Genomic DNA, 25,179 nt, shown 5'->3' with positions numbered 1-25,179 from the left:
AAATAATTAAAAAATAAATTAATAATTATTTTATATTTAGAGTGATTGATATATATCAGACACACATAATCACTTGTATTTATTTTTTCTTTCTAACCATTAACATATTACAAATATCATTAAATTATGAAATGGAAAAAAATGTATACTAACATAATTTATTACTTTCTGCGAATTCACCATTGCAAACATACCTTAACCGCTAGTGCTCATATGCATAAACAAATAAATTATTTATTCATTAGGTAACAACATAAATATATCGTCAATAATTACGGTGAAAATAATTTAAATTAGCACAATTTAGAGTATGCTCGCGCATTGCACGGCTATAGAGCTAATTATAGTTAATAGGAAAACACTATTGGAAATGACATTTTTTTTACATAATATGTATAATAATTATTTTTGGTATGTTTAATACCTTTAAGCTGAAAATTCTTACCCATTGAACATGCTTTTAAATGACTTTTTGAATACATTATCATTGATTACATGATTATATATGATAATGGTAAAGTTAATAAACTATTCTTAACTAACTCTGCACAGCATGCGCAAGGCAGGAATATATTTTAAAATATTTATAAAAAAAGGTTACTTTCGGTATATCTTTGATATATTTGAAATTTTAAATTAATGATAAATATTGTGAATTATCAACCATATTTCTCGTATTCATAAGAAGTCCGCAGACACAACAATATTATTATTAAATTGGCTCTGTATATTTGATACTAAATAATATATGTTTTGTGTATTATCATCTATTCATAATAATTTCACATAAAACACGTGCATAATATAATGTATATGTGACTATATAATATCGGCTTGCCATATCGGCTTGCTAGTATAGATTTTGATTTGTAAAATACCTATTTTATGTTGTATTGATAGGAATTTCAAATATATATATGCATATAATGACGTAAATATGATAATATTACTGTCTATCTAATTTGTAAGTACAGATTTGAAGATTACAACATGTCATAAATAATTATATTTTATGTTAAATAATTTTAAAAAAAATATTACATTTTGTAAATGTATTTTAAATTAGTTAGTGATACTTTTTTATCAGCTACTTAAACTATAGCAATCTAAATTTTAGTTAAACTTATCACTTTTTTAACTAATACTAGATGTGTCTCTTTTTAGTTGTTATATTTTTTTTGCTATGCTAGTTGTCACATTTGACTTTTTATACAGTTAAATTGACTAAATTTTGACCGAAATTTATTACTCCCTCAGTCCCTTCCAATTATTTATATTTCTGAGGAAGTTTTCGGCACACATTTTAAGGTGCATAAAAAGTATAGTTATGTAACTTATTTTTACAATTTTCTTTTTCTGAATAAAAGTTGAATATTTTAATTTTTATTCAGAAAAAACAAAATTGTAAAAAAAAATTACAGAACTATACTTTATATGCACCTTAAAATGCGTGTCGGACACTCTCTAAAAAATGTATACAATTGAAAAGGACAGAGGGAGTAATATTTTATAATTGAATAAAATAAAAAGATTGAAATTTAAAAGCATATTTTTAATATATGATTTTTATTCTTTTTATAATTAATATAAGAATAATATTTAATTTTTGGTCAAAAATTGGTCAATTTGACCGATAAAATAGGAAATGTGATAATTAAAAAGGGATGGGGGAGTTCTATTATCGAAAATAACATATATATGCATTGTGTGTGTATACACATATATATTTCTATTAATCATAAAATTATTAGTGTGCTTAAATGAAGATTAACTGTTAATATATATTAAATATGAAATAAATAAGATAGGGGGATAAAATGTAATAGTACAGTTTGGAAAATATAATGATCATTTTACATTGAATAAATCTTCTCAACCAACCTCTAGTTGCTCTAATATATATATATATATATATATATATATATATAACTAGCATAATATCCCGTACGAGATACGGTCAATTTTCTAGCAATATATCGGAATACGACGTATAAAGTTTTTAAAATTTCAATTTGTTGTGATTTAAAAAATAAAGTATATAATTTCAAATAATTTAGTTAAATTGTACAAAAAACAGTCATGAATGTATTTTGTATTCAATGATTATTTATACTCTTGTGTTACATTTATTATTCTTTTTCTTGATAATTCTGGTGATAATAAATATTTTGACTATACGTGATCTCTAAGTCAAATATATTGTTTTTTATTATGATTTGCGTAGTTTCAATATATATGAGAATAAGGTGTTGAAAATTTGTTGCATGTGATGTAGAAGATGTCTCGGACTAATCAAAATTTCTTGTCTTCAAGTGTTAGTATAATATTATTAAATTTTTTGTAGTACTATTTACATGTTAGGCATATCTACTATTTATATATGAGATATGTGCTTTATAATATATCAACTAGCTTTATTACCCGTGCAAGGCACGGGCTAGCTTTATTTATAAAAAAATTGTTATTTTTTGTGTACTTTTACGATATTTGCATGTTGTTTCATACAATATTATGTGATTCATGTTAGAAGGACTACTGCAACGACGTACATCCTTAAATTTATATTGTGTCGCGAATGTAAAGTTTAGAGTGCACTCTTACCATTAAAAATAATGGTTTTCTATCAAGTCTCAATGATTTTTTCAACTGGAGATACCAAAAATATTATAATGTTTAGGTGTCATGTTTATCAAAATATGGGGGCAAAATAGTAAATTTTTTTGCATGGTCGAACTCGAACTTCAAATTACTCGGCTCATAAGGTTCACGAGTCTTATCGAGCCAATATTATTTTTTAATAGAAATATATTTTTATCTAAATATTTAATATTTTATTAATATATTATATATTTATTAGAATCGAATTCGAGTACAACCTATCATATTTCGAGTTTTTGTCAATATTTGGTGAAATTGATTCAAGTTTTCGAGCCGAACTTGAGGCTACCGGACTATTTACGACCCGAGTTACATGCTTGATTTAAGATTCGGGTGAAACCGAGCTCGTGCTCGAGTCCGGACATTTTTAATTGAGTTCAAGTCTGAAAGTTTTCGACTCGGCTCGGCTTAATTATACCCTTAGTTGTTGTAAAGTTGGTATTTCGAAGTGAGTTAATTACCCAAGTCTCAATATTTAATAAACTATTAATAAATGGTAATATATTATCAATAAGTTAATATGATAACATAATATCAACAAGTTATTTATTTAATATTTGTAATTTTTTTATAAATAAAAAAATAATTAAAATCATGTGGTTGTAGATGAGTATAAAGTTAGTATATTGTAGTGAGCTATTACCCAGGTCTTAGAATAATCTTATTATATATCAATATTAGATTATATAGGTTTAGCCATCCAATTTGAAGAAATAAATATATAACTCGGTACTTGATGTTATTAAAATATAATCAAATGAGTCTCTAGCTCAATCGATTGAAGTCAAATGTTTGGATATAGGTGTCACAAGTTCAATTCTACAAGCAAATAATATTTTTCCATATTTATTCAAATAAGGGCGCAAAATATTAATTTCGAATTATATGTTTTCCCTAAAAAAATTGACCATATCGAACTTTTTACAACCTGAATTTCGAGTTTAAAATTTAAAGTTCGGTTGAACTCGAGTTCGTGCTCGAACCCGAACATTTTTAATCGAGTACGAGCATGACAATTTTCGACTCGACTCGGATTGATTATACCCTTAGTTGTTACACGAGTATAAAATTAGTATCTCGATGTGAGTTAATTATTCGATTTTCGATAATTAATAAATTATTATTATATGGTAAGATATTATCAACAAGTTAATATGATAATATATTATCAACAATAAATTATTTATTGAATGTATAAATTAAAAAAAAAATTATAATCCCGTTGTTGCACATTAGTGTAAAGTTATTATATTTTAATCATCTAATTAACCAAGTTTTAGAATAATTTTATTCTATATAAATATTGAATTATATAGGTTTAGTCACCGAAAATAAAGAAAGAAGTATGTAACTCAATACTTGATTTTATCAAAATTTCACCAAATAAGCTTTCTCAATTGGTTGAAGTCATATGTTTATTATAAGTGTAAAGTTAGAATATTGAAATGAGTTATTCAATCAAGTCTCAAATCATTATATTTTATATAAATATTAAAATAAATATATAATTTAATATAAGGTAAGACATCTTGTGTAAATAAATAAGTTCTAACTCAATACTTAATGTTATAAAAGTTTAACAAAAAGTGTCTCTAGCTCAAATGGTTGATGTGTTTAATTTGCAAATAATTGGCATAGGTTCGATTCCTATCGGTAACAACTATTTTTGATATTTATTAAAATACATGGGCAAAACAGTAATTTTAAATAAAATATTTCCCTAACTGCAGATTATAAAGATAATAGATTTTATATAAATATTAAAATTAATATAAGGCAAGACACCTCGTGTAAATAAATAAGTTCTAAGTCAATACTTAATGTTATAAAAATTTAACCAAAAGTATCTCTAGCTCAGGTGGTTGATGTGTTTAGTTTGCAAATAGTTGGCATAGGTTTGATTCCTATCAACAACAACTATTTTTGAAATTTATTAAAATACATGGGCAAAACAATAATTTCGAATAAAATGTTTCCCTAAAAACTTGATGTTTCTAAGTTAATACTTAATGTTATAAAAGTTTAGCCAAAAGTGTCTCTAGCTGAAGTGGTTGATGTATTTAGTTTGCAAATAGTTGGAATAGGTTTGATCCTTATCAACAACAACTATTTTTGAAATTTATTATTATACATGGGCAAAACAGTAATTTCGAATAAAATATTTCCCCAAAAACTTGATGTTGCAATATTATAAAGATAATAGATGTGTGTGGTATGATTGGTGTGAGACTATATATTGTTTTCTAGTATAGAGATTAATGTGACGTTATTTTAATTGTTGTCATTTTTTTCGTGAATAATTTCAACTTTTTTTATATACAGATTCAATAATCATATATATTGGCTTCCAATGCCACACTTTTCTAAATTCGATAAAGTTTTCATAAATATTAAAAATAAAATTTCTAATGCTCTAATGTTAGTATGAAAAAAATAATGCGATAATTTATATTATTAATAACGTATTTTTGATTTTTAACATAAAATAGATCGAATCAAATCATATATTTTAGTGTGTATATAAGTTTTATTCATATATTATAATTTTAAATATTAAAATAATTTTATAATAACAAGAAATAGTTTTATACCAAAATAAACAATTACAAGAAGTTCAGTGTTTCATTCAAAAATTTTTAAATCTATTATAGAGAGGATTTCGTATAACAGTGTTTTGGAGGTTGATGGATGGAATAAAGATCAAGGGTGGTGTTTTGAGGGCAGAGGAAGGTTGTGTATGGTGGTGGCTGAGCTTGTATGTTGACTCCTCAAGAAAGAATAGGGCTTTTTGTTATTCTCTATCAAGTGTCGACTCATGTCTCATACAAGTGCCTATGTACCCTATTTATAGGGATCAAGCCTCACGTAGTTCTTGGGGAACAAGTCACATAGGCTAGGGGTAAGGGTTCTTTAACCCGTGCAACCCAAGCCCATGATAAAGTCAGGCCTTCAACCAATTAGTCACGTAAATCTTGACCGGCTCCACACGCTTCCTACAATCTCGTGGCATCTCCGCATTTCCTCCAGTGATTGCAGGAACACCCCGTGTTGACCTCGAAATTTACGAGCAACTCAGTCATCTATGAGTCACTTTCCATGTCATACACGAAGTCCTATAATACGGGCCGGCCTGGATGCCTCGGCCTGCACCGCCTTTTCTCTAAATCAATAAATAAGATATTTTCCTTCATTTTCCACAAGATATGGGCTCATGGGCCCAGTTCGTATATGGGCACCTGAGCTCAGCTCGCACGTCATGAGCCCAGCTCACATGTGAGAACCTAGCTCACACGTCGCGAGCCCCGCTCACATGTGAAAGCTCAGCTCGCATATGAGAGCCCATCTCATATACCAACTCATGAGCCCCACTCTCATATGAGAGCTCAGCTCGCTTGTGCTGACTCAGCTTGCATGTGCTGGTCCAGTTCTTCAATTCACCCATAAGGGTCTGTTTAGGACCCATGACCGAAAGAAGGTATAACAACTACCCCCAAAATTCTTGGTCACACTAGTGGGGCTAGGAATTTTCTTTTGCCTTTCTGCACCTACGAGTGTGAGCCCATGAGGACGCACCCGGCCGCCTCGCATGCCTTCCAACAATCACGATTTTTGAATGTTCGACAATTGTAAAACAGCTGGCATGGGGATTTGTGTCAACCCCTGAAATGATGATACGTGTCACCCCATTTTTCTCTCTCCTATCCCCTATAAATATGTGACATTCTCATTTCATTTCTCAAATTTTCAAGAACACTAACGAACTGCTTTCCGTTTTGCTCAAGGATCTACCACGGCCAAAACAATCATCACCACAAGAACCGTCTACCGGCGGCGATATTCTCCGGCAACAGATTCATTAAGATCATCTTTTGAATCATCTACAGGTGCCCCTTTGATCCAAAAACATGCATTCTTATTTTTATTTGTTCATATGCACCATGTGAACACACATCACCTGCTCGATGCGAGCTCACACACAATCACTAACTATGATGCGAGCCCGTCTGCTCGCATAGACATTTAGGCGCGACCCCGTATGTGAGGACACTTAGGCGCGACCCCATATTTCTTTTTATTTTTTAGGGCCATACACTAATATTCACCATCTTTTACAAATGTCGAGTGTGTCTTCAGCCCAGTTCTACGGATCATCTCGCTCTTTCTCGAGTCCGGCTCGTTCATCCTCCAGCCCGGCTTACTCTTCAGCTACCCCATCTCCTTTGAATCAATATCCACCCGAGCAGAGGGGCTCGAAGGACTTTCAACACGAGCTCACCTCCATTTCTAGACACCCTAGCCAACCTATTTCTCCTGACTCTGCTATCACCCCACAAGGAGCTATGAACATAGCTAGAGTTGAAAACGAGATGCGAGTTAGTGGTTCCAGCTCGCTGAACATCCATCTCGACCCCAACCCTGAAGATTACACCAGGGAGACCAACATTTATGATTGGAGAAATAGACCTGTGGACATTTTCAAGATTCCTGCATCACTTGGAGTAGAAGAACTCTTAAGACACGAGCCCACTCCTATAGGCAAAGAGCGAGCAGATGAGATTCTAAGGGAAATGGCTCGGGAAAGAGAGGTTTGCCTTAAGCAAGCTGCATCTAATGACCTTGACCCCTTTTTCCTTGATTCGGAATCTACTGACAGCGATCTGGGCAGTGCTTACTATGACACTAATAAAGGGAAGAAGCCTGTTACAGCAGAATATCCCATCCTAGGGCTCGAGCGTGAAGATGATGGATCACATTGGTCTTATGACTCTCCAATGAGTGAGGAAATGGTTGATGTCACAAGCCAGGTCAACATATGCAACTATGTTTATTTCCCCGCTGCCTCTCCTGAACCATATGTACCTCCTGCCCAGCCCGAACTTGAGGGTGAAATCATCTTTAGGAAGCAAATCATTCCAGATGGGGAGGAGAGTTCTACCTCGGCCCATGAAGAGGTAAAAATGTTTGCTTGCCGCGACTTGGCCACCTCGATTACTCAGAAGCACCTGGACGACATCATTGACCAGTTCCAGCTCGAGGCTTATGTGGTACTTCCCAGGCCGTATATGCGATGCTACGGATTCAACCATCGGGAAAATGGAGGCAGGGTGCCTCGCATGGTTTTATCCACCTTCCTGCTTAGGATAGAAATTTCTTCACCTCTTCATCCTTTCATTAGAGAAGTATGCGAGTACTGCCAGCTTGCCCAGCTTCAGATTAATCAAAATGGATATCGGGCCGCCCTCGCTTTGTACATCATGTACCACAAGTGTGGCTTCCCTCCCCTTACCGCAAGGCAGTTAGGATACTTTCTCAATCTGAAACATTTGCCAAATGATTTTGGATATTATAATCTATCTGTATAGCCGTGTTATAACAAGAAGAACCTCATCCACAATGGGCCGAGCAACTCAGGAAAGTGGAAGAGTCCCTGATTCTACGTTCATGAAGTGCCTCGAGTCGAAACTCACTTCTACTACAATTTATGTAAGACAAGTCTTATCTGTCTGAATTTCTTTTCTATATAATATTCCTTTTTTAACAATCAACCTCTTTTTTAATGTCCTCTCCAGCCACCCTGCCTCGCACTGTCCTTCAAGGGTAGGAAAAAATAAATGTGGACAACCTTTTAGGGCTTCCCAAAGTGGACAGAAATATCCGTAAACTCATAACAACTCCAAACCTGGTCGTGTGTGGGTTCTTGAAGGAAGGGGTAAGACTTACCCTGCAGAAGAAGAAACCAGAAAAGGTAAGGATACCGGGCTCGCACATGCGAGCTCGTGTGCTCGCGCTTTATATTTTCTGCACGCGTCCCACTTCATATTGCACTTTTTATTTCCTGCATCTCCTATCTGCTCGCATCTTTCTTTAAATTATTTGTGTTAAACTTTTCTCCTACTCGCATCTAGCTGTAACTAATATATTCTTTGTTGTTCATTTTTAGAAAAGGCCATCTCGCCCATTCCCTTCACGGAGGAGGCTGAGCAAGTTGCGGCCTCGGGCCTGGTGCAGCCCGTTGCTGCGATCATGACGGCTCGCTCCCAAGTAATTCCTCCAGCTCGCATAATAACCCTCACAGAGCATCTCAAGAGTGGAGGACCCTCTCCTCGGCTAAAAAGGCATCGTGGCCCTAAGGACGGGAAAATTGGAGAGCCTGACCCAAAAAGAGCTGCTCCAGCCGAGGTCCCTCTCCCCACTTCTTCCTCTGCTAGCACAGTTGTGACCATATTTGGTTGGCTCGCTCAAGCCAACGTCAACGAGCAGGATGTGAAAAATTAGACCTCAACCTCTCTCGAGGCCAATAATGATGCATTGACCAAGGCTGCTGCCGAGGTGTACTTCCACCAGCTGTCTAGGACTCAAGAAATTTGAGCCATCAGCTAGGCCAACTTGAAGCTGGACACTATGGTGAAGTCCCTTCAGGGCAAGGTTAATGAGCACGAACTGAAAGGTTAAGCTTGTAAACAATTATAATCAAAAGATGTTTGACCTTTCTTCTGCTCACGAGAAGGCGCTAAGGGACCAGAAGGAAGCCCACGACCTAGCTGCGAATGAGTGGAAGAAGGAGAAAGAGGCCCTCGAGGAGAAGGTGATGGAGCTGGAGGGCTCGCTGTCAGCCCTAACTGTGGGCCAAGAGGTTGTCCTCACTGATGCTAGAAACCTAGGCGCCAAGAACTTTAGGAAAGTCTTCATCAGCAAGGTCCCTGACATTAATTGGAATCTCCTGGGCGCAGGCATGGCCAAGCATGCCGAATAACTTAGGCTGAAAAAGCTCAGAAAGAGATTCCCAGAAAGCAGAAGAGGCTCGGGTAACAGCTGAATAGGCCCGAGTCGCAGCCGAGCAGATCCAGAAAGAGGCCAAAGGCGATAAGCCTTAGTTTAATTAACTTTGATAAACATTTTGATGGGGAAGCGGGCACCCCGTTTGCCTCACATATGTATTTGAAATTTCCAGCCCTCGGGCTCAACTGTTGTATAAATTATTAAGTCTTTTGTGCCCGCATATGTTGATCGACTTTTATTTTCTCCTTTCTTTTATTTACAACTTGAATGTGCCCGCATTATTCATAACCTTCCCCCTAATGGCCTAGAGTTGTTCTAACTCTGGCCGTTTATGGTGGATATTTCCTCTAAAAGCGGGTCGGGCTCACCAGCTCGCCTCTACTATTATTTTCCTTGTATCTTATGATCTCGCGTCGCTTTGTAAATTTAAAACAAGTAAAATGTACTCATGATAAATTTAAGTAAAACAAACTTATATCACTACTGGCCCGTAATTGCTATCTGGCCACGTATGACAGATTTGTTTCCATAACAACGAGCTGGGTTCACGAGCTCGACTCGCATATGCATATTTTTAACAAAGGTATTACAACCTTAAATTCATTTTTACAAGTTTCTTCTTCTCACATGTCTATTCACATTTTTAATAATCCACTTTGTGCTCATTCTTTCCTAGCGGGCCGAGGCCCGACTTGGTTTATAGACCTTGTTGCAGAGCGAGCCGAGACCCGGCTTGACTTATAATTTTAACATGTTAATGAAGAAACTGTTTTGTCCTCACATGGGCTTCCCAAGGATGGGCTCCCCTGTTGGTATTTTAATCTATTAACAGATTTTAAAATATCAAGGCAACAAATAAATATCGATCATTCATTCATAGATAATGGAAAAAGAAAAGATTACATGTTTGTGGTCTCATGGAGGAACCACCTATATGGCACTAACCCCGAGACTTAGGAATATTTTAAGATAATACTAAGTCTGAAAAGAATAATATTACTAATAATTCTTGCGGAGATGCTCCGCATTCCGGGCTCTTGGGATCAACTTGTCCTACATATTATTGAGGTGGTAGGTCCCCTCCCAAAGCACTTATTTTATCTTGTAAGTGCCTTCCCAAGTTGCCCCAAAGACTCCGTTGCTCACCACCTTGGTGTTTGGCATGACCCGGCGCAGAACCAAATATCCTACCTTAAAAGTCCGGGCTCGAACCTTGCTGTTGTAGTGCCGAGTTGTCCTTTGTTGATATGTTGTTATCCTGATCTGAGCATCCTCTCGAGTCTCTTCAATCATGTCCAAGTAGAGTCGATGGTTGACCTCATTTATCTCTAAGTCATAGTTATCCCTTCGAAAAGATCATGCCCCTACCTCAACCGGCACCACTGCCTCATACCCATACACTCGGAGAATGGGGTCTCCCCAGTTGTAGTTCTTGGGGTGGTATTATAGGACCACAAAACCTGCAGGAGCTCTTCTGGCCATGTTCCTATCTTTTTCTCCAGTTTTGCTTTTAAGGTATGCTTGATGATTTTATTAACAACTTCGGTTTGTCCATTGCTTTGAGGGTGACTGACTGCGCTAAAACTCTTCTGAATTACCAATTGTTCACAAAATTCCCTCATTTTCTTAGTGTCAAACTACTTCCCATTATTCGAGACCAGCTTGTATGGGATACCATACCGGCACACAATAGCTATGTACACAAATTATTTGGGATTCTTTGCTGTGATGGTGGCCAAAGGCTCAGCTTCTGCCCACTTCGTGAAATAATCCACCGCCACAACCGCATACTTGACACCCCCCTTGGCCTTCGGGAGTTCTTCAATCAAATCGATCCCCCCACATAGAAAAAGGCCAAGGGCTCATGAGGGATGTGAGAGGGGCCACGGGACTGTTGTAATAATTGGCATACTGTTGACTCTTATCACAAGCTCGAGAGAATTCAAAGGCATCTTTTTTCAGTGTTGGCCAATAGTAACCCTGACGGATGCTTTTCTGAGCTAGAGAGCTACCTCCCGAGTGCTTGTCACAAATGCCCTTGTGCACTCCCCTTAGGATATAGTTGTATTCCTCTCCGTCTATGCACTTGAGGGGGGGTACGCTAAACCCCCTTCTGTAAAGGATCCCATCATATATCACATAACGCGCTGCCTTATACTTTACTCTTCTTACCTTATTCTTTTCATCCGGAAGCGTTTTTTCTTTTATATACGCCAAGATAAGTGTCATCCATGTCGAGCCAAGGATGCCTCCAATGTTACTAACCTCGTGCTCGGACACACTAGGCCGCCTCTATATATCAAGGGGGACGACCCCTAGCAGAGTGGCCTCACGATGGGAGCCTAGTTTAGCTAGCTCATCCGCGCCTTCATTCTGCTTGTGTGGGATAAGCTCCTGCCTTACTTCATGGAACATGCTGATTATTCTTTGTGCACACTTTAGGTAAAGTTCTGTCCTCGGCCCTTTAGCTTGGTACCCCCGTTTATCTGGTAGACCACGATCATAGAGTCAATGAACACGTTCAAATTCTCTGCCCTCATTTCCAAGGCTAGTTTGAGGCCATTGATTAGGGCCTCTTACTAAAAAACACTATGACTTCTTAATATTGATATTTTGACCCGAACCTCTTTCAAACAAACTTAGTAATTTCATGACTTTACTAGCCTCCTCTACATTTGCTTTATAATAAAGATAACTATCGTCCACGAATAGCACATGAGAGATAGTAGGAGCTTTCCTACAAATTTTAATCTCATGGATCCATCTTCTACTTTCATATCTTCAAATAAAAAATGATAATCCCTCCGCACAAATAATAAAAAAGATACAATAATAAAGAGTTGTCGTGTCTTAGTCCACGGATTGGAGAGATAGGTTCCATAACTTTGTCACCATGAACTATACTTTATAATATTGTGGTCACGCATTGAAAAACCAATTTAATCCAACCTTCATAAAAACCCGTCTTCAATAAAATATTTTTCAAAAAACTCCACTCAATCTTGTCGCATGCTTTACTCATATCAAATTTTAGCTCCATGTAACCTTCTTTATAGTATGTTTTTTAGTTTTGCATCATATAACCTTCTTTATTGTATCTTTTCATGTTTAAGAAATACATGACCTACGAAGTCATGATGTTATCAGAAATAATTACATTAATACGATTAAATATCAAGAACTAAACTACTTATCTACTTTCAATATTCCTAACATTTGCATAATAATCTTAATCTTTAATAACAAAAGCACTAATAATTTTTTCCAAAAATTCAAAAATACTAAATTATACAAAAATTGGAGTTTAAAGTGTTATTTGGTGGTATGAGCTTGAAATCAAAGAATCTGTTTTAGGTGGTGTGAGATATAAATTTTATTAACTGTATAATAATGTGTTTAGTTCATGGTATAATGGATCTGTTTAATTTAAAATATAATTAAGTTATTAATCAAACTAATTCTTTAAATGAAATTAGAATATTTTTGAACTAATAGTAAATTTATTTGTACATATTTTAGAAAGAATTATCTACATGCCTCCCACCTTCTTATAATTAACAATAATTTTTTCACCTTTAATAGATTCTCCATTATTTTTGAAAAAAAATAGTTGGTTCATTACATTTTAAAATCCGTTTATTCGTTATGAATTATTTTTAAATTATATAATTTATTATAAATAAATGTTATATAATAAATAATAATTATAATAGTATATTTAAAATTTATCCTATTTTTTTCCATTAATAATATATCAAAATTCAAACCATGTCCTCCGAAGCATTTATAGCGAAAAGTTTTTTTCACCCATACCCAGAATTTAAGATATACTAGTTTTTGTCACTAAAAGTTGGGAATTCATCAAACAAACAAACAGATATCATCTCGTAAAAATTAAACAAGCTACTGCCATGCATGAATATACGGAGTGCTGAGTGCGGACTGTCGACTCCCAACCCAATTTTCATAATTTTGTTCTTGTTAACTAGCTGCTGTCTTGCTTAATTAGGTATATATTCCGATGTGATTTTAATTTTTATATTCATCACATGGGCTTGCTAACTTTCTTTTTTTTAAGTCGTACAGCGGTTGAATCTTTATTTCTCTAAACTCTAAACTGGTGAAATGTTGGATGTTGAACTATCAAAAAAATTCATTTTTCGTAGACTATCATAACAAAATTCATCTGTCGTGTAGGACTATTTTAACTTCATTTATATTAAATTTACATAAATTATTTTAATTTCTTTTTTCTTCTAAATAAAACTTTGATGTTTGAAGTTTAATACAAAAAATAAAATTTGTATAATAAATTATGAAATTATATTTTTTATTCACCTTAAAATATGTGTTAAATATTGAAAAAAAACTGTATACAAATTAATGGGATAAAGGGAATAGAGTTTAACTTGAAGACATACAAAAAAAAATTAAAAATTAAAAATTATTTTTAATTAGTTCGACTTCCAGTGTAAACTTTATCATAGATTTAGTGATGTATCATCCATTATAATTAAATTAAAAAAAATCATAAAAATTTTAGGTGACTTTTGCAGCAAGACATATGTGACCTCGTCTCTTTGGCCCACGGTGCAAATTAGATTTCAACTAAAGAAATATTTTGATATGTCCTAAGCAAAGAAATTATGTGGCGGGTTAAGTGGCCAAGTATTTTTTTTAACTAATTTGAAGTGGCTGCATATAATAAAGTAAAATTGCCCACAACCCATCAAACTAGAGCTAAGCTAAGCTAAGACATGAATGTTGATTATTTTACTATTGTTTTTTTAAAAAATTGTTGGCGAAAAGAAACAAACAAAACAAAAATAAAAAATTGATGGTGATTGTTTTTCGACTTCCAGTGTAAACTTTATCATAGATTTAGTGATGTATCATCCATTATAATTAAATTAAAAAAAATCATAAAAATTTTAGGTGACTTTTGCAGCAAGACATATGTGACCTCGTCTCTTTGGCCCACGGTGCAAATTAGATTTCAACTAAAGAAATATTTTGATATGTCCTAAGCAAAGAAATTATGTGGCGGGTTAAGTGGCCAAGTATTTTTTTTAACTAATTTGAAGTGGCTGCATATAATAAAGTAAAATTGCCCACAACCCATCAAACTAGAGCTAAGCTAAGCTAAGACATGAATGTTGATTATTTTACTATTGTTTTTTTAAAAAATTGTTGGCGAAAAGAAACAAACAAAACAAAAATAAAAAATTGATGGTGATTGTTTTTAGGTCAAAGTAATGCTGCATATCTTGAGCACTTTAGGGCCTACATGCGCGCTACTTAAACGCAGCAGCACCCTTGAATCTTGATAAGCATATCTCCCCAAATTATAAAAGTTTCTTCTTCTTTTTTTCTTATATTTTCTGATAAAGTGGTAGGAGAGAATCGAACCTTGGTGGTTGGACAATACATAATCCTCATTTACCACATGAGCTACACCATCACCCCTATAAAAGTTTCTTTTTAGATGAATGAGAACATATAATATTAATTGAACTAATTAACACTAAAGTATAATTAACATTACTGCATTAATAGTTGCAGCCAGCAACGAGATAATAAAGTTTAGTATATCTCCAAAGGCCATCTAAACATGCATGCATCAATTTTCTACAAAAGTCTAAAAAAGTGTGTCTTTAATTAGTTTAAGTTACTTGTGCCTTTTAATTGAACTCTGGTCGCCCGTCTTTTAGTTTTTTGGTTAATTAATTGCTATATTTGGAAGGTAGTGGAGTTTCTTAGTTAAATATGGTTTAGAAAATGTTAAGTGATGCAACCGAACCCTAATCACATTGTTAGTTTTACAGGTGCTGTTATCTAGCCCCTCAATCGTAATTTAGCGTAAGGAGAAGTGGAGAACCTGAATTTGTAGCAGTATTACATATTTCGGTAATCGGAATTATTCGGTTGAGATATCGATTTACGATTTATTAAATAAATTTTTAAAAATCAGATAATTGATCAGCGATTTATTAGAAATCGGTCAAATCAGACAAATATTTTTGATCGATTTTTGAGCAATTTATCGGCGATTTTTGAAAATTCAGCCGATTTTTATTAAAGAGTCTGTACTGGTATTTAAATATGATTGATAGCTAAGTGATCGGAAGTGTTTTCACATGGATTGTGAGATATAGCATGCATTTTCGATGTTTAATTTTGAGCTCTTTAAGTTGGTGTTCCAATTTTCATTTCAAGGAACAAAATTATTTAAAAACAAATTAACAACACTTCATCTCCTAAATGTTTTGTTAACTCACTTCAAGAAAAAACTAGCCTTTATTGATAGTAATTTTTTAGTCGAAATTTAGGAAAAATGGATCGTAATTGATTAAAAATGATTGGCCGGTAACAATCATTTTAAACATCGTTCTTTAATTTTTTTTAGATTTACGGTCTCTTTTTCATTATATTATTTATAGCTGTCTAGGTGGTACTACTTGCATCTCACTCATTTTTTATGGTATTTTTTTTATATTTGTCACGTGTTTTAAGATTATTATAAAATATAATTTTATAATTTATTTTTAAAATTTTAAATTAAAAAAAAGAATATTAAAAAATATAGGACAATTATACTTATTAAGGGGCTTAACGCGTCCATATGTAAATATTAATTGGATAAAACGGATGGAGTTATGATAGCAGACGTCAAGCCGAACATATAATCCTGACGTGTTTTTATCTTTTATTCAAATGTCGGCAAAATTTATCTCATTTGGAGGCCAATACTTTGATAAATACTATTATCAAATGCCTTTATGCCACCGCAAATTTTGTTAAATACTTTCTAGCTACTACAATTTGTAGATATACATTTTAAAATTAATAAGTGCCGGAGAAAGAGACATATGTATACACCGTGATAATGTTAATGAGGTGCATGCATGAATGATGCAAATAAAACAAGCACCATGTTTTGCATTAAAAAAAAAAAAAAAAAACAAGCACCATGCTAGTTTGGAACTTTGAGTAAACAAACAAACCGGCCCTTCAATCAAATGTCGATCGTTATATGAAAATTGAAAAGCAATGATAATATGTCTTATGAGTTCTAATAAAAGAAATGCAGTGAAGGAAAACTAATTAATAAGAAGAAAAAGGCATGCGTACATAATTGGATCCGTACCAATTTGTTTGTTTCATACCTATTAAACTAGTTTAATAAATCGCGTTTTGCTGTGACATTTACATAATCTTTTATATATCTTTAGAAACATGTTTTTGAATAAAAACTTAAAAACATTTTTAAATCTTTAATATTTTGATTATTTTTCATTTCCTATTTGCCTGGTCATTCTATAATTTTGAAAAAATGTATTAATATATAAGTCTAAATAATCGTTCTCTCATTAACTGTATTTGCTTTATTGAACCGTCTTTGATTATTCACATATCTAAAGTTTCAGCAAATATTAATATGATAGAGAAATTTTTAGAGAATTAGAAGATGATAATTTAAATTTTAGGATAATTACAAGACGGTAATTTAAGTTAAGAAAAAACTGATAAAAATGTTGATAAAAATGTTGTAATTACTTGTTGAAAAGAAAGTTAACGAAATATATATGGTAGAGAAACTTCGTGAGAATAATCATATTCTAATTTCAGTTGCTCCTGCTCTTTCACTATTGACAAATCTAAAATTTTAAGTGACTATAAATATGGTAGATAATTTTAGGAGAATTATGACATAATAATTATAGTTAAGGTAAAATTTAGAAGAACGACGAGGTAATTAATTTTTGAAAATAAAGTTATTATTCATATGCTATAGTAACTTTTGGAGAACAGTAAGAAGTTTATTTGAGTTAAAAGAAAAAAAAATTAGGAGAATTTTAAGCTGGTAATTTAAGTTAAATAAAAGTTTAGGAGAAAAGGATAGTAATTTCAGTACTGAGAAAAGTTTAGAAGAATATGAGATAATTAATTTATTTTAAAATAATTTTAAAATTTGATAAAATTAGAAAAATATATTAAAATGACATGAGAGGCGCTATTTGATCGTCCTTATTTTCATTTATATGAGTATATATATAAAGATAGTCGATCAAGTCGCACTACAAGAGAAGATACGAGAGGCGTCACATCATCGCCATTATTTTCTTCTTTATATAAATAAATATAAAGATAGTCGACCAACGCAGTGGCCTTACAACATTTTTTTTAAAAATATTTATATTTTAAAAAGTTAAAGTAAAATTAATAAAAATATATAAATTTATGTCTTTTGTAAAAGTTAAATAGTTTATTTATATTATTTTTAATACTAATTTTTTCTCACGTTTTTTAGCTCGACACTCATTGTAATAAAAATATATAATAAAAATACTAACAATATATAATAATAAAAGATTTGATGATATTAAAAAAATAATTATATATCTTTGTTCAATATTTGATTACTTTTTTATAAATTTAAATACCTTTTCTAATTCTATTTAAATCTATACTAAATTATAATAACCAGATTGCGGTAGAATTTAGTTCAACAATTATACCCTTATTTTGGTTATTAAAAATAAACATAAATAGTGTTATATATTTACTAAATTACTAAATTCTAAACTAATTCACATAGTCTTTCACGAAACTATGACAACAACTTATCCCGCTAAACTATAATTATAGTTTATTTCTAATTATTTTAATTATAAATATATAATAATTACATGTTTATATTAAGATATTAAAGTTACTATATATTCATATAAATAATAATTTTTAAAAATTAAATATTAACGGGAATCCGTGCATCGTACGGAGTTTAATTTAGTACTTCTAATATTTTGAATTTATTGTGGCTCATAACATTCGATCGAATTTGTCAAATACTTATAATATTTTAAATTTATTGTGGCTCATCACATACAATCGAATTTGTCAAATTTAATTAGTTAGAAATATCTGAACTTTGTAGTAGTGATTGACATTCACCGTAGCATTCATAATTGTCCGGTAGTAAAATTATAATTGATAATAATTATTAATTTTTTCTCTCCAACATATGTGAGAGCGTAAGGTTTTTTCTCTCCATTTTCTTCAGAATCCGGAGATGTGTGAGAGGCCATCATGGCAAGGTACCAAAATTTAGAAGAAAAAATGGCGGATATGAATATTTAGGAAGAGGAAAATGAAGGCTTTATCTTTGAAGGGGATATTGAAGAAGAGGTTAACAAATACGAGTTATGCTTGGTGGGAAGGTTTTTGACAGAAAAGAATATCAATACCAAGGCCATGAAGACAAAGATGGCAGATATCTGGAAGCCGACTATGGGTATAAACATTAAAGAATTGGAGCAGGGGATTTTCTTATTCCAGTTTTTTCATAAGGAGGATAAGGCATGGGTGCAGAATGGTGGCCCTTGGACGTTTGATAGTGCAATGTTGTGTTTAGATGTTATTCCAGCGAGGGAAGATCCACTGAAAGTGTCACTGTGGTTTCTCAATATTTGGATTCAAGTACATGATTTTCCAGCAGGGTTTATGTCAGAATCGGTGGGCATACAACTGGGTAATTTCTTTGGAGAGTTTATTATGTATGATGCGAAGAATAATTCGAGTATATGGAGGGAGTGTATGCGTCTAAGAATAAAGATTGATGTGAGGAAACCGCTGAAACGCAGGAAGAAGATAACCCGGAAGAATGGTCAAGATTTTGTTATTACATGCAAGTATGAACGTTTGGGAGATTTCTGTTTTATTTGTGGTTTGGTATCGCATACTGAACGTTTCTGTAGGAAGAATATTGATAACAGAGTGGGAGAGAGGGGCAATGACTGGGGAGCGTGGCTCAGAGGTCCGCTTCGTATGGCGGCCGGACAAGGGATGAGCAAATGGTTGAGGGAGGAAGGTGATACAGATTGGGAGGAAAGGATTGGGAGAGAAAACAGCAAGCCGAGATACACGGGCGGTAATTTTGCAAAAAAAGATAAGGAGGGGGTTGACCTGCGAGATCTTAGGATTTCTGAATATGGCAAGTCAACAAATTCTGTTACAACGTCTAATCAGCAAGGAGTATCAGGAATACCACATAATTTATTAATCTCAAATATTGATGGGCCTGAGGAGGAGGAGGCTATTGGGCTTAGTACTGAGGGGCGGAAAAGAAGTAGAACAGGGCATGAGTCCAAGAGTACTATGGATACAGATGGAGTATTGCAGCTTAAGGGTTTTGCTGCTATCGAAAATACTAACATAGAAGCTACTCTTTCTAATAATGATTGTGTAGCATCAGAATAAACCAATTTGGCTACGCTTGCGAGGCAAGCTAGCCAGTCAAAATGAATTTTATAGGATGGAATTGTCAAGGTGTAGGGAACCCTCGAACAGTTCGTTGTCCGTGAGATCTTGTTAAGTCTCGTAATCCTGATTTTTTTATTTCTTTATGAAACTCTTTCTATTTCTGCAAAGATTAATGAGTTATGTAAGATACTTGGTTTTTCTAATAGTTATGCAGTGGACAGAATAGGACATGGAGGGGGTCTTGCTATTATGTGGAAGAGAAGTATTATTTGTAGAGTTGTGGGTGCTTCAAGTAACCACATTAATATTGAGATGTTGGAGAAGAATGCTCCTGCTTGGAGAATCACATGTTTTTATGGCTATCCGGAGAGAAGTAGACGGAGGGGGTCTTGGGATTTTATTCGATCGTTAGCAGCTCTATCTCACCTTCCATGGTGTATCTTTGGTGATTTCAATGATCTAATGTATGCATCTGACAAGATGGGAAATAACTCTTATCCTCAGTATCTTCTGGAGGGATTTCGTGCTTCCATAGAGGACTGTAATTTGATTGAGATTGATTTGGAAGGAGGTCAATTTATATGGGAAAAAAGTAGAGGAACAACTAGATGGGTTCGTGAACGCCTTGACAGAGCATTTGTCTCTCTTACGTGGAGGCAGAAATTCCTTTTATGTAAGTTGAGTACTACACATACTATTATTTCTGATCATGACCCAATTTGGCTAGAGCTGTGCCATTTGTCTTTTTCTAGGAAGCATTTCAGGTTTAAATTCGAGAATGTTTGGCTGTTGGAGGAGAATTTTCATTCAGAGGTGTCTTTCCTTCTGGGGTTCGTTGATTGCTTCTCATATTCTTCCAAAGTTGGTGTCTGTTTCCTCATTCATGTCTAAATGGGGTCGCAGGGTTTTTCATAAATTTCGGGATAAGGTGAAGCTTCAGAAGAAGATAATTGATGACCTGATAAACAGATCTGATGCAGAAGGGGTGAGTAAATATTTTGAGGAGAAAGAGAAACTTAATGTCTTGTTGCTTCAGGAAGAAACATATTGGAAATTGCGTGCAAAAAATTTCTGGTTGGCCAAGGGTGACTCGAATACAAAATTTTTTCATGCACAAGCGTCAACAAGGAAAAGAGTGAATCATATCTCTTATTTGATTAATGATGCAGGCGAGATGGTGGATGTTCATGAGGATATGTGCGATATGGTAAAAGCTTATTATAAAAATATGTTTGCAGACCCGGCTGTGACGCGTGATTTCCAACAGAGGGTATGTGAAGGAACTGTAAGTTTGGAACATAATGCACATCTAGTGGCTGATTTATCTTTCGAGGAGTTTGAGATTTCCGTTAAGCAGATGCACCCGGACAAGGCGTCCGGACCAGATGGTCTCAATCCTGCATTTTATCAACACTTCTGGGGACTGTTAGGGAAGGATATTTTCAAATGTTGCAAGCGCTGGTTAGAGGAGTGTTCTTTTCCTGCTGAGCTGAATGATACAAATTTTGTACTTATTCCGAAGAAAGATGTAGTGGAGATAATGGTAGATCTTAGACCCATAGCTCTCTGTAATGTATTATATAAGATACTTGCGAAAGTTTTGGCGAACCGTTTAAAGGTGATTCTCCCAGATATTATAAGTGAAAATCAGTCCGCTTTTGTACCTGGGCGAAATATTACTGATAATGTTCTACTTGCTTTTGAGTTAATTCATTATATGAAGCAGAAAAGAGGTGGAGTGGAGGGTGATGTAGCATTAAAGCTTGATATTAGTAAGGCTTATGACCGTGTTGATTGGCGTTATTTGAAATACCGCTTGTCCGAGATGGGTTTTGATGAGAGATTTATCAGATGGATTATGTTATGTGTTAGTACGGTCCAATACTCAGTGTGTTTTAATGGGAGTACTATTGGTCCAATAACGCCAAAGCGGGGACTGCGGCAGGGGGACCCTCTATCTCCCTACCTATTTTTAGTGTGCGTGAAGGGGCTGTCAAAAGAAATTACCAAGGCTGAAACTGAAGGAAGCATAAGGGGATGTAAGATTAGCTCAACGGCACCTGCAATTACTCATCTTTTATTCACGGATGATAATTTTTTGGTTTTTTAAAGCATCAAATGAGGAGGCCACTAAAATTAAGTCGTTGCTAAACTCCTTTGAGAATTTCAGTGGGCAAGCCGTGAATTTTCAAAAGTCGGCTGTATTTTTAGTGCTAACGTAAGGACGGACAAGCAACAAGAGCTGGAAAATATCCTTGGTGTCTATAATGGCTTGGGTGATGGAAAATATTTGGGCCTACCATCGCTTATTGGGCGTTCTAAGAAGTCAGTGTTTAATTTCCTAAAAGATCGAGTGGAGAAGAGAATTCAAGGTTGGGGTAACAAGCTTCTATCGAAAGGTGGTAAGATGGTTCTTATTAAATGTGTTGCTCAAGCTATACCTTCCTTTTGTATGTCATGCTTTAAAATTTCGAAGACGTTGTGTCAGGCTATTGAGAGGCTTATGAATAGATATTGGTGGAGGTTGAGTGACAACATTAATAAAGGAATCAACTGGCTGGCTTGGGATAAAATGGGGGTGACTAAAAGTAAAGAAAGACTGGGGTTTCGTAGTTTACACGAGTTTAATCTAGCACTTCTTGGTAAACATTATTGGAACTTTGTCTCAAATCCACACTCACTAGTATCTCGGGTTTTTAAAGCTCGATACTACCCGGACACACATATGTTACAGGCAAAGAGAGGGGGAGGTTCGAGTACATCTGGTCTGGTATTTGGGAGGCGAAAGAGGTTGTCAAAAAGGGGTTCAGTTGGGTTATTGGGGATGGGAGGTCAATTAATGCTCACAGTGATCCATGGTTACGTGCGAAGCAAGGCTTTTGTGTTGAAGATTATCAGTTAAGTAGTAGTAGAAGTGAGAAGGTTTGTTATTACTTTTGTCCAAACACCAAAGAGTGGGACGAGGAAAAAGTGCGTCAATCTTTTCATAAAACTGATGTGACTATGATATTGAACATGAGAGTTCCTCAGTATAATAGCATGGATAGACTGGTATGGACAGCTTCTAATGATGGTTACTACTCAGCTAAAAGTGGCTATTATTATTGGCAATCGATGAATGATACAATTTCTCAGGAGCATCAGTTAAATGGGTGGAATAAATTATGGAGGCTGAGTCTTCCCCATAAGGTGAAGATCTTTCTATGGAGATTTTGCAAGAATACGATACCGGTAAGGGATTTGCTTAGACATAAGGGTGTTGAAGTGCCTAGTTTATGTCATGTTTGTAGCTTGGATGTTGAGCATATGTTGCATGTATTTTTTGATTGTAATTTTGCATCTCAGTGTTGGCAGGAAATAGGATTGGTGTTTGATATGATGGAAATTGAGTCCGCATCGAGTTGGATGTTAAATAACCTTGAAACAAATACACATGAGAGCCTTGTCACAATCACAAATGTGCTATGGGGGATATGGTTTGGTCGTAATAAGAAGCTCTGGGAAGGAAAATATCTAAGTCCATCAGCAGTAGTTGAGTTGAATGCGAGGCAAATAACGGAGTGGAAAAATGCGGTACGTCCAGTTGTGGGTAGCAGACAGGGAAAGCGTAGCAGTAGTGGTAGAGGCCAGATTGTTAGATGGTCATGTCCTATTGAAGGCCAACTCAAATTAAATGTGGATGCCTCGGTATTTTCTGGAGCAAATTTTTTCTTTATAGGAATGGTTATTCGAGACCATAATGGTCATTTTCTAAAAGGAAAAGTGGCGAAATTATCAGGTTGTGTGTCGATATTTGAAGCGGAAGCAGTCGGTGTGCAAGAGGCACTGACATGGCTGCGTGAATGGCCAAGTCAACAGGTTAATAGGTTAATGTGGAGTCTGATTCTCTACTAGTTGTCAAGACTCTGCAAAATAACATCATACACTAGCTTGAGGTGGGAACCATTTTGGAGTCTTGCAAAGCAGGTTTGATGGAGAAGAATAATGTTAAAGTAGGTCATGTTAAAAACCTAGCTAACAGGGCAGCTCATCAAATGGCTAGAATCCCTTGTTCGCTGAATAGCTACAAAGTATTTGAGTCTCCTCCCAATAGTTTGTTGGAGATAATTGTATCTGATTCTCTTGAGTTTTAATGAAGTTCAGTTATTCTCAAAAAAAAAAATTTATTTTAGATTATATCTTTTGCATCTCATTTGTCATATGCACAAAGCCTACCTATCAACTATTGTTTGTTTCATATCTATTAAATTAGTAAATATAAATAAAAGAAATATATATATAATCTATACTATATTATAATAGAACAAACATTAAAAATTTGGTAATCGATTAGTCGGCACTTCTTAAATTCCTTAAATACCCTTATTAATTAATATAATATTAAACCGGTTAGAAGTCGATTTCTAATTCTTTTATTAAACTAAATTAGGGCGGCTAAGTGTACACAGGTACTTTCACTTACAACATACCGGCAACATACTCCGTCATGCCTCGCACGTGATCCTATGATGATTTATTTTATGCCATCTAAATTTACTTAATTATTATTCTTAGTTATTTTAAAATCTATTATAGTATTGATAAGTATATAAAATAATAATATTTTTAACTAAAATATGTTGTCTAATTTATTTTCAATTATTTTTACCAAATTTACTTACTTTAGAATTTATCAATATATTTTATATTATCTATATATTATACTATTATATTAAATGCGAAATATTTAGAAGTTTTATTGGTAGTTGCCTCGTCATCCTCTAGATATATAGTTTTATTTATCATAAAACACTATGATTAATAGATTAATACCCATATCTTAACCTGCTTGTTTCGAAACACATCGCAAGGTAAAATTGAAAAAATATGACATATAATATTACTAAAACCCTAAAATCCTAAAATTCTCTCAACCCGGAAGCAGCCTCCCTGTCATTTTTGAGGGGCTTCCATCGTCTTTCACCGGTGGAAAACCCCGATATCTTCTTCTTTTTATTATTTTTAATCCATCTCTTAGTTCATCTCTTGTTAATCTTCAATAATTTCCCAATTTATTTGAGTTCTGTTTGTCTCTTCTTGTGAGAGTTTGATTTTATTTGATTTGTTTGCAGTTCATCATGCCCGAGATTACAGATCTGTGAAATTTTCATGGTGTTGATTCGGTGATAAAGGTTTTCATGGTGATGCATTTATGGTCGATTGCTCAAAACAACAATTGGAGGATTATATCATGTAGATATCACTTCAAAAAATCGATTGGTTGCCTATCCAAGAAGGAAAGATTCAACAATGATATAATTATGCGTTTATTCAATTTCGATGATATGTGTAGATGTCGTATGACTTCTCATTATTGAATTATTTTCATTTTTCAAAAAAAAAGATTAATACTCATAATATAATTAGACAAATACAAATTGAATTAAATTTGTATAATGACCTCAAGCCAGAACAAAATAATATATACAATTCAACAGG

General features: G+C 34.1%; 1 protein-coding gene across 1 annotated transcript; it reads left to right on the top strand.

The window, feature by feature from the left end:
- Positions 1-18,705: 18,705 nt before the first annotated feature.
- On the top strand, positions 18,706-23,834 carry LOC141659929 (uncharacterized). The gene is made up of 6 exons (XM_074466868.1): positions 18,706-19,683; positions 19,870-20,374; positions 20,466-21,802; positions 21,872-22,343; positions 22,436-23,559; positions 23,631-23,834. Exons 1-6 carry the CDS (start codon positions 18,706-18,708, stop codon positions 23,832-23,834), a joined length of 4,620 nt encoding a protein of 1,539 aa, XP_074322969.1.
- Positions 23,835-25,179: the final 1,345 nt, after the last annotated feature.

The sequence above is a fragment of the Apium graveolens genome, chromosome 5 (genome assembly GCF_009905375.1).
Source record: "Apium graveolens cultivar Ventura chromosome 5, ASM990537v1, whole genome shotgun sequence".
Taxonomy (NCBI): Eukaryota; Viridiplantae; Streptophyta; class Magnoliopsida; order Apiales; family Apiaceae; genus Apium; species Apium graveolens.
Note: the sequence above shows the minus strand (reverse complement) of the source record. Positions and strands in the feature narration are given on the sequence as shown.